The following is a 10,057-nucleotide window of genomic DNA, read 5'->3' as shown; positions in this document are numbered from 1 at the left end:
GAGGAAATGAACCTACTCTCAGATCATAGTAGGCTTAGAGGCTTCTGAACAGAGATACTCTTTTTGACCATCAGCAGCTTGGTATACTCTTCAAGTGTTTTAGGAAGGAGGGCATCCAGGTCTATTTCTGGGCCACTCTCCCAGACCTGCTGCTTAGGAGGCAACTGCTTATTGGACCCCCAATCCATTTCAGGTCAGGCCTTCAGGCCAGCGTTAAGCTCAGTTGCATTGAGCTCAGTCTCAGAGGTGAAGGGCAGAATGGGTATGGCTCAGCGCAAAACCATTAAACGTTTGTACCGAGGATACCAGGCTCAGAGATCCCTGGGGACTAACCCGTAGGGGCGCTGGCGCTTTCAGACGCTCAAACTCTGGAAGGCCTGCGGGGAGCCCGCGAGTCCAGAGGGCCCCAAGGTCCTCCTCCAAACCCCTCCGGACTTCCCCTCCCTCTCCTCCGTGTGCCAGCCCGGCCCCTTTAAAGACATTCCTGAGGGCGTGGCGTTGACGTCACGTAGGGCATGAATGAACAGGAGTCGGTTCTCACTCAACTTCCATTAAGGACTCGGGGCAGGAGGGGCAGAAGTTGCGCGCGGGCCGGCGGGCGGGAGCGGACATCGAGGCCGGCGTGCAGGCGTGCGGGTGTGCGGGAGCCGGGCTCGGGGGATCGGACTGAGAGCGAGAAGCGCGGCATGGAGCTCCAGGCAGCCCGCGCCTGCTTCGCCCTGCTGTGGGGCTGTGCGCTGGCCGCGGCCGCGGCGGCGCAGGGCAAGGAAGGTGAGTGCGCGCGGCGTCTGGACCCCTGGCCCCCGGGCCCCAGTGCCCTCCAGAGCCCGGCGCTCCTTGACGCGCGCAACTTTGGAAACCGACCTGGTGCCGCCCAGTCCCAGCGAGCTGGAGTCCGGAGGGCGCACGGGCTGCGATCGAGGCGAGCCCTGGCCCCCATCCGGGGTCATAGGGGCTCCGGAGAATAAGGGGTTTCAGCTTGGTCGCACAGGCCTCGGAGGCTGCGGAGAAGAGGACGCGGCGCAGGCCACGCGGTTGCAGTCCAGGCGGCGGCTTCGGAAACGCGTCCCGGCGGGGGGCGTGGGGAGTCCCCTAGAGAAGGCGGTGTTTGGGCGGCTTTCCGCGGGCTCAGCTTCTTAGTGACCTGAATTCACTAACTTGCTTCCGGGGTTTTGCGGAGAAGGCATACTGTGCAGGCTTCGAATTTTGGGGAGGGGGCTCGGGCGGGCGGGAGCCCCCTGGCGAAGCCCCTGTTCCCTGAGATTTCCTCCACGCCCCGCTTCACCTCCAGTCCCGGGGGAGAGCGTGGAGGTAGGTTCGGGCCAATCCCTGCTCACACACTCCTTTCCCTCCTTCCCAAGCCGCACTCCCAGGCTCCCGGGGCAGGTTAGGGGCCGCGAGTGCGGACAGGAAGTCCCAAAGTCAAGCGTTCTGAGCAAGGGTGACTCAGAACGAGGAAATGCGGCAGGTGGGGGTGCGGCCTCCCAAGGTGTGGAGCTGTCAGCCCAGGGCCACCAGGGAGTCAGGACACCCGGGGGTGGGGGACTGAATCACCCACCCCCGCCCCAGTGTTCCCGGAGCCGCGCTGAGTGAGGGGCCGCAGACTTTGCTCATGGCGCGGCGGGTGTGTGGTGGGGGTGTTGTCCCTCCGCTAGGGTCGCGGCGAGGATGGGGGCTCCTGCCCTGGCCGAGGGCCTTCCTGTCCACCCAGCCCAGGCCAGCTTCAGTTTCCAACAGTGAGGGTAAGGCTTCCCCTCCTGCCTGGGCAGAGCGAGGTTTCCGCAGGCTCCACAAGGGGGAAGCCGGGAGGAAACCTTGGGCCGGTGAGAAGTTTCCTTCTTTTTTTTTTTTTTGAGACAGAGTTTCGCACTTGTCGCCCAGACTGGAGTGCAATGGCGCAATCTTGGCTCACTGTAACCTCCGCCTCCCGGGTTCAAGCGATTCTCCTGTCTCAGCCTCCCAAGTAGCTGGGATTACAGGCGCCCGCCACCAGGCCCGGCTAATTTTTGTATTTTTTAGTAGAGACGAGGTTTCACCATGTTGGCCAGGCTGATCCTGAACTCCTGACCTCAGGTGATCCACCCGCCGCGGCCTCCCAAAGTGCTGGGATTACAGGCATGAGCCACCGCCTGCACCACCCCCCCCCCCACCCGTTTCCTTCTTTTTCTGCCTCCCAAACTGGGTTTGGAGGTTTTGCTGCTCTGTGTTGGGAGGAAGAGGCCAGATCTGGAGCCGTTGGGCAGTGGCAGGTGTTGGGGGTGGCATCCTGTCTCAGTCTCTGGAGTGACAGGGCCCGGGTCTCAACCAGGACCTCTGGTTGCAGGAGGAGCTCATGGCAGGGATTTCTGCCACCCTCAATATCCGCCCCACGAACGTTTGGTCCTCCCCCTTCCTGGGGGACTGTGGTTGGAGAGAAGGGGAGAGACAGCTGGAATCACTATAGGCCTTTCTCCTCGGCTGCCCATGGGGGCTGGAGGATTAGGCGGGTGCTTTGCTGCTGCAGCCCCCAAGCTGGCCTGGAAGTCTGGAGCTGCCTTGTTCTTGTCCCCTGCGTCCACCTCTCCCCAGCCCGTGTGATTAAACCCCACCCCCACACCCCATGGGATGCAGGGGGAAAGGCTTGTGTATTGCACTAGGGTGGGGGTACATTTTTGCTTCGACTCTGAGTCCCTGTGAAAGACTCCCTAGAGAAGTGTGCCTAGGTGGGGGTGGGCATGATGGCCTAGCTGGCAGCTGCTGGTTTCAGTTCCTGGGAATCAGGTTGTATGTGGTGAGTCTGCCTGGGGGTGGCTTAGGGGGCAGGCAGGAGGACACAGGTGCCTTTTTCACCTACCCCCAGGCTGCTTCAGACTTCTTTCTTGCCCCCTCACCCCTAGGCTGTACTTGGTTGCCCACGTGGCTCCTGTTAGGTCATCAACAGCCACTGAATCTGCCCTCTTTTTTACAAATGGGGAAACTGAGGGAGGCCCGAGCCCTTGCCAACCAGCGCCCTCTGGACAGAGGACCAGACCTGAGCATCCCGCTTCTCGGCTGCCAGAGCCAAGGCCCTGCCTGCCTTGGGGTTGGTGTCTTGGTAGATTTTCCTGGGAAGTGGACATAGCCGGGCAGGGGCCTGGACGGGTGGCAAGGGGTGCTGAGCTGGGGTGCTGCTGATGGGAAGAGGGCTGGAGAGTGCCAGGAAGTCCTTGGTTTCTGGTTCTACCGGGGCCTCTGTCCCCTTCCCTTTTTCTTTCATGTTTTCCCCAGAGTCCCCACCTCCCTGCTTCCTTTAGGGATTAGCTGGTCTTGGTTAGAGAGGAATGGGGGAAGCGGGGAGGGAACCACAACCTTGGAGGCTGCGGAGAAGGACCGGAGACTGGGAGTGGGTGGCAGTCCTGCATTTGTGGAAGAAGCTGTGGAGCAATGTGGACCCACAAAGATGGCACCTACGATGGAACGCATGGCAAAGAAGGAGGTGTTTTTTGCTTTTTTTTTTCCCCCCCAGATATGGGAAGGTAAGGGGATAGAGAGCTCATGGATAAGCCCTGCTTAGCCTAAGCCTCTCCAGGAAGCCGTCTGGGTCAGCTGAGGGGCTTCCAAGCTCCCACCCCTTCCAGGGAAGCGGGAGCCTCTGTCCCTGGAAGAACCTGGGGAAAGAGCCGCGCCCGCGTCAGGGCATAGGGACCCAGCGCTGGGCGCCTCCTGTTCCTGGTGGTTGGTTTGAGGGAATTTCCCTGGGAGGGGGCCGGGATTGGAAACCCCTGCAGGGGTGGCTCCTTCCTGTGTGAGGGCTTCTTTTCTTCTCTGATTGAGCCCTGTGTTACTTCTAGAGCCAGGCCTAGGCTGGAAAGGGAGGGCCCTCCATGCCAGGTTAACCCTTCAGAAGCCTGGTAGCGGTGAGCCCTCTCACTTGGGCACAGACCTCAGCCTCCTGTCAATCTGAGGGGGGGCGGGCTGCAGGACCGTGAGGAACCTTTGTCCTTCTACCCACCCAGCTGAAATCAGGAGCCTCCAGATTCCTTCCTGTGTAGCTGGAACATTCCATTTGCTAGTGGGGTTAGTGAGTTTCAAAGCCCCAGCCCTGGGCATGTCTGAACAAATCCCTGCCCCTGCCCACCCCGCTGCCCCCAGCCACCCTCCCCTATCCCCACAGCCTCTGCCATGGGGCCGGTGTCACATCGGATTTCCTCTTGCCTGTCTGGGCTTCCTGACCCTTCCTAGAGAGGTTTGGCCCTGGTCAGTAGTGGGGGTGGCAGCATTTCACGCCCCAGCCTGGGGGCCTTCAGCCCAGGTAGGAGGGCCATGTCACTTCAGGAGGGGGTTTTCAAGACCACCCTCAGAGCCCAGCTCCCATCTCCCCGAACCAGGTCATCCCTGCTCCCAGCCTGCCTGGAGCTCTGTCCACCGTTTGAGTCCTTCTCCGGTCCTGGCCTTGAGGAATGGGGCTTCTGAGGCAGATCCCTCATGCTCCAGGGCCCGAAGGAAGCATTGACTTGGTTTCTTTACCCCCACCTTAGGGCTTTACCCTCTTAATCCATCTTGCATAGGTTCTATGCCTCAGTTTCTCCAATCTCCTTACCCTCTAGGGAGGGTAGCACTTATTGGCAGCTACCTGGACTTTACTTGGAAATGGAGTGGGGGCAGTACCTAGGATCTTAGGTTTTGGCTATGGCCTCTGAGCCTGGCAGAGAACCTGGGGTGGATCAGTGGGAGGTGCCCAAGGGCAGGACTAGTTCTAGGGAAGACCCCGGGAGTGTATCCCTCCGCCAGGCTCCAGTTGCCTCTCTGGGAACGGGATGGTCCTGACACCTGGTCTCTGGGCCTAGAATGTCCCCTACAAGGGCTTTTATTCCTGATCCCCCAGGAACCTCTGGCACCCCTGGCAGGGCAGTGGTCAGGATGTGAGGGGCAGGGGTGGTGGGAGTGACTTTCCCAGGGAGGGGACCTTGCCAGCTGTGTGTATCTTTGGGCCCCTCTTAGGGGCCCTATGGGTTCAGGGCTTTATCCTGCCTGCTCTGTGGCTTTTGTGGTGAGAAGATCGGTTTCCAGATACCCCCTTCCCTCCTCCACCCTGGAGCTGTTCCCACCTGTCAACAGCACTCTCTTCTTGGAGTACCGCAAGATGCACGTGTACATATAGGTGCATATGTGTGTGCTACATGACCTGAGTGGGGTTGGTGTGTTTCCTGCTGGGGGGAATGTGGCAGAAGCAGACACCAGTGTCCCCAAGGCCCACATGCACGTGAAGTGCTGCCGAAGAGCCTTGTTCAAGGAAGCAGAGGGGGCGGTGTGGTGTCACTTAATACCCTGCTCAGCCCAGCTCTCTGCCCAGCTGCTGTTCTCCTGCCGGGCTGAGCTCCCTGGCCTGCTCTGCCCAGCTGGGGACTAACGGAGGGGGGCAGCATGGCTGGAATCCTGGCCTGGGAGACAAGAGGCCCAGTCCTGACCCCAGCCTGCTGTGTGCCTTCAGCTGGGTTCCATCCTTTTTCTGGGCCTGTTTCCCTCAGGAGTCGAAGGATGGTTTTCTTGGATTTGGTGACCCTGTGCGGTGGGGTCCTTCTCTCTCTGTCTGAGAGTTGGGGTTCCTGGAGGGATCCTCACCTTTCCTGCCATGGTCTGACTCCTGAAGACACCCTCAGGCTCACCCCCTCTCCCTTCTCCCTTTCAGTGGTACTGCTGGACTTTGCTGCAGCTGGAGGGGAGCTCGGCTGGCTCACACACCCGTATGGCAAAGGGGTACGTAAGCCTTCGGGGTGGGGAGGGGTGTGAGAGTGGGGCTGCTGGTCCCCTGTAGAGATGGAGAAACTGAGGCCCAGGGAGCGTGGGTCCTGGCTTCAATTCAGTAGCTCGGCCAGGTCTCGGGCTCAGGGTCCAGCTTCTCACACCAGGCTCAGAGTCAGCCGGCCCAGGCCAGGGCTGGATGGGTGTGGGAAGGTACGGGGGTGTGGGTGTAAGCCTGAGCGGTGGGGGGAACTGGGGAGACAGAGAAGGCCCTAGCAGAGCTGGGCCTTCCATGTTCCAGAAGGGCTGACAGTCAGAGGGATCTCTGGCACCACCCATCCACTTCTTGGGAGGGAAGAGGTTAAAGATGCCCCCTGTCTTGAGGTCTCAGCCCAGGAGGTGAGGGGTGAAGAAGGGACAGGGAACAGGAAAACCTGATCAAGTTCCTTCCTGCCCGCCCCTTTCCCACCTCCAGCTGTTGCTTCCCCTTCCTGTGGGGGGCTGGATTTCTCTGCCTCGTTCTCAACCAGGTCTTTCCCTCTGTGCCGTCCTGATGTGACCAGGAATGGGGGCAGGGGTTGGGGGTTCTTCCCCTGGCTGTGTGTGTCTGCTGTGTGATCCTGGGGAAGATGTGGCTCTCGGGGCCTCTGTTTCTCATTCTATACAATGGGCCCTTGCTGAGTTTGTCCTGGGACCCTGAGCTGAGAAAAGGGGCTGTCTCCCAGGGGCTACTTGGAATAGTTCCCAGAGCTGGCCAGATCTGCATGAATCGAGTTCTTGTCCCTGGTCACCCTAGCTCTGGGCAGGCTTGGCTGGGGTGTAGCCCTGAGCAGGTTTCTAGGATCCTGGAAGTCTAGCTGGGAGGGAACACGGGTCACCTAATACAACCCAGTCATTATACAGAGTGGGAAACTGAGGCCCAAGGGCATGTAGGGCCTTGGCCAATGCCACACAGTATAGCCCAGGCCTCTCTCCTCCTCCCCTGTGCTTTCATTCATTCTTTTGTTTATTCATTCAACAAACGCTTCCCTGAGCACCTACTCTGTCTCAGGCAGCAGGCTCTAGGGACACAGGTGAATTAGATGCCGACCCTGGCTGAGGAGCTCAGAATCTCGTGTGGGAGCCCAGGTGTAGGTGTCCCCATGTGCCGTGCCAAGTGCACTTTGGTAAATGGCAAGGGGTACAGGGTAAGGGGAACATGGCAACTTTGGGAGTTGGGTGGCTGGGGGGCACTTGGCCCAGCTGTAGCCTAACCTGGGAATTCTTTCTGGAGAAGGCTGAGTTGTGATCCAGGGAAGGAGGAACATGTTGATCTGCTCCAAAGCCAAATTCTAAATGACGGAGAGGATCATCCGTTGTTTGTGACTTAACGCCACTCCTGCGTTTGTCAACACACATGGGTGCATGGTAAATAATACCAACAGTAACAATAATCATACTGGCTGCCCGTATGCCTATTACCTTGTGCCAAGCACTGTGTTTGGCCAGTGTAGACATTCTGTCCTTTATCCTCACAGCGATTCTGCGAGGTAGGGGGTCTTGCTCCCATTGTACAGACGAGGAAATTGCGGCTTAGAGAGCATAACCCACCTGAGGTCACATGGAGCCCCGGACTCCACCTGCAGGCTCACAATCTAATAGAGAGGTTTGGCTTCCAGACATGTGCCAGAAAGACCAGGGGCCAGATTCCAGCTCAGCCACTTAGGATGCATCCCCCACCTGCCCCAGGCCTCAGTTTCCTTCACCATAGAACCGGGAGAGCACGAACCGGAAACCATCTTCCTAGTGCCCCACTCTGCCACCTGGGCCTCAGTTTCCCCAGGCACCTGCCCACACTAACCTGTATCTTCCCTCCACAGTGGGACCTGATGCAGAACATCATGAATGACATGCCGATCTACATGTACTCCGTGTGCAATGTGATGTCTGGCGACCAGGACAACTGGCTCCGCACCAATTGGGTGTACCGAGGAGAGGCTGAGCGTATCTTCATTGAGCTCAAGTTTACTGTACGTGACTGCAACAGCTTCCCTGGTGGCGCCAGCTCCTGCAAGGAGACTTTCAACCTCTACTATGCCGAGTCGGACCTGGACTACGGCACCAACTTCCAGAAGCGCCTGTTCACCAAGATTGACACCATTGCGCCCGATGAGATCACTGTCAGCAGCGACTTCGAGGCACGTCACGTGAAGCTGAACGTGGAGGAGCGCTCCGTGGGGCCGCTCACCCGCAAAGGCTTCTACCTGGCCTTCCAGGATATCGGTGCCTGTGTGGCGCTGCTGTCCGTCCGTGTCTACTACAAGAAGTGCCCCGAGCTGCTGCAGGGCCTGGCCCACTTCCCTGAGACCATCGCCGGCTCTGATGCACCCTCCCTGGCCACTGTGGCCGGCACCTGTGTGGACCATGCCGTGGTGCCACCGGGGGGTGAAGAGCCCCGTATGCACTGCGCAGTGGACGGCGAGTGGCTGGTGCCCATTGGGCAGTGCCTGTGCCAGGCAGGCTACGAGAAGGTGGAGGATGCCTGCCAGGGTGAGTGACGGTTCTGGGTGGCAGGGAAGGGGTTCTGGAGTGACAGGCTGCATCCCAGGTTCTGGTCTTTAGCTTTGGAATCATGGAATCTTGGTAAGCTCATCCCTGCTTTGACACATATTAGTTCTGTTAGTGGAAATTATAGATCCTTCCCAGACATCAGTTTGCTTATTAAGGCTGGATTAACTCATTCATTAAGAATGAATGAATTGTGGCTGGGTGCGGTGGCTCATGCCTGTAATCCCAGCACTCTGGGAGGCTGAGGTGGGTGGATCACTTGAGCCCAGGAGTTTGAGACCAGCCTGGGCAACATAATGAAACCCCGTCTCTACTAAAAACACAAAAATTAGCTGGGTGTGGTGGCATGCACCTGTAATCCAAGCTACTTGGGAGGCTGAAGCACGAGAATCGATTGCTTGAACCCGGGAGGTGGAGGATGCAGTGAGCTGAGATCACACCACTGTACTCCAGCCTGGGGTGACAAAGTGAGACTCTTGTCTGAAAAAAAAAAAAAGAATGAATGAATTGAGAAACAGTAGAATGTGGAGTTTATGATTGATAACTCTAGAACAAGAATGCCTGTGTTCAAATCCTAGGTCTACATTTTTAGCTGTGTGGCTTTAGGCCATTTCCTTGACCTCTCTGTGCCTGGGTTTCCTCATCTGTAAAATGGAGAGGATCATAGCGTCTATCTCGTAGGGTGGCTGTGATAATAAAATGACTTAATATAAAGTGCTTAGGTCAGTGCCTGCCACGTAAGTACTTTTAAATGTGGCTGTTATTTTTTATTCATCCCACAAATGTATACTGAGTAGCTCCAGTGCGGCGGCACTGTGGTCCCTTGGTGGAGTACCAGGAGCGAGTTCCATGTCTGTTATCAACTCACTATGTGGCCTTAGGCAAGGTACTTCAACTCCCTGGGCCTCAAACTCCTCTTTTGTACATAGAAGCGACTGAGTTGGACCCGGGGTGCACATCCCCTGGCTGCATATCAGGATCACCAGCGGAGCTTTTGGGAAATGCTTTTGTTGAGGGAGAGGTTGGAGGGGGGCCAAGGGTCTGCCTTTCTTGTCTGAATGTCCCTAGGGCCACAAATTTCCCATTGGTGCCTCTATTGATTTTCCACTGGGGCCTCTATAGATGACACACTGGACCCAGAAAAGGGCCAATTCAATCAGACTCTCCTTGGGGAATGAGGCTTGGGCATTAGTGAGTTCACATGGAGGAAGCAGTGGCGTGGTGTGGCCAGGGCCTGTGACCACGGAAATCTCCACAGCAATGTGGATTTTCAGTGGGTGACTTTTTCTGGAAATGGCCATGAAGCAGAGCATTTGTGGAATGCAGGCGGACCTTTGGAGGGCTGGCTCATCCCCTCTCTCTGGCAGCTTCTTTGCTGAGATAAGCGGGACGTTAAGGAATTGGAGGTTTAGTGGCTGCGTTGCACACACCTTGGCTAATTCCCCCCTCATCTCTGGCCTTGGGTTTCCTTTGAGTAAAATGAGAAAGTTCACCAGCACCAGCAGACTTTATGCTTGTTTTCTGGCCATGGATCCTGCAGCCCCTGGAGGGGGTTGAAGGGTTGGAGGACCCTGAAGCCCTTTGTGATGGGCCCTACTTGCCTCCCAAAGCAAGTCCTCAGAACCTTACTTAACACGGTCTGTAAACCCCCCGATGAGAAGTTCCCTATGAGCCTATCTGGCCATAAGCCTGTGGTGTAGGCTCTGCTCTAGCCCATCCCATCGCCCCCTTGTCTTCCCAGCTCCCCTCTGCTGAGTGAGCCCCCCTTCCCCAGGCGGCCCCTGCTTTAGGTGACCTCGAATGCATACTC

The 10,057-nt window shown here is 57.7% G+C and overlaps 1 protein-coding gene across 1 annotated transcript in view; it reads left to right on the top strand.

The window, feature by feature from the left end:
• The first annotated feature begins 556 nt into the window (after positions 1–556).
• The window catches only part of EPHA2 (EPH receptor A2), a 31,743-nt gene continuing 22,242 nt past the window's right edge, over positions 557–10,057 (top strand). Inside the window, exons 1-3 of the mRNA XM_003279934.4 lie at positions 557–771; positions 5,648–5,715; positions 7,560–8,229. Coding sequence (XP_003279982.1) covers positions 687–771; positions 5,648–5,715; positions 7,560–8,229 — 823 coding nt within the window. The 5' untranslated portion in view covers positions 557–686. The remainder of the gene's footprint in view (positions 772–5,647; positions 5,716–7,559; positions 8,230–10,057) is intronic.

The sequence above is a fragment of the Nomascus leucogenys genome, chromosome 24, assembly GCF_006542625.1.
Source record: "Nomascus leucogenys isolate Asia chromosome 24, Asia_NLE_v1, whole genome shotgun sequence".
Taxonomy (NCBI): domain Eukaryota; kingdom Metazoa; phylum Chordata; class Mammalia; order Primates; family Hylobatidae; genus Nomascus; species Nomascus leucogenys.
Note: the sequence above shows the minus strand (reverse complement) of the source record. Positions and strands in the feature narration are given on the sequence as shown.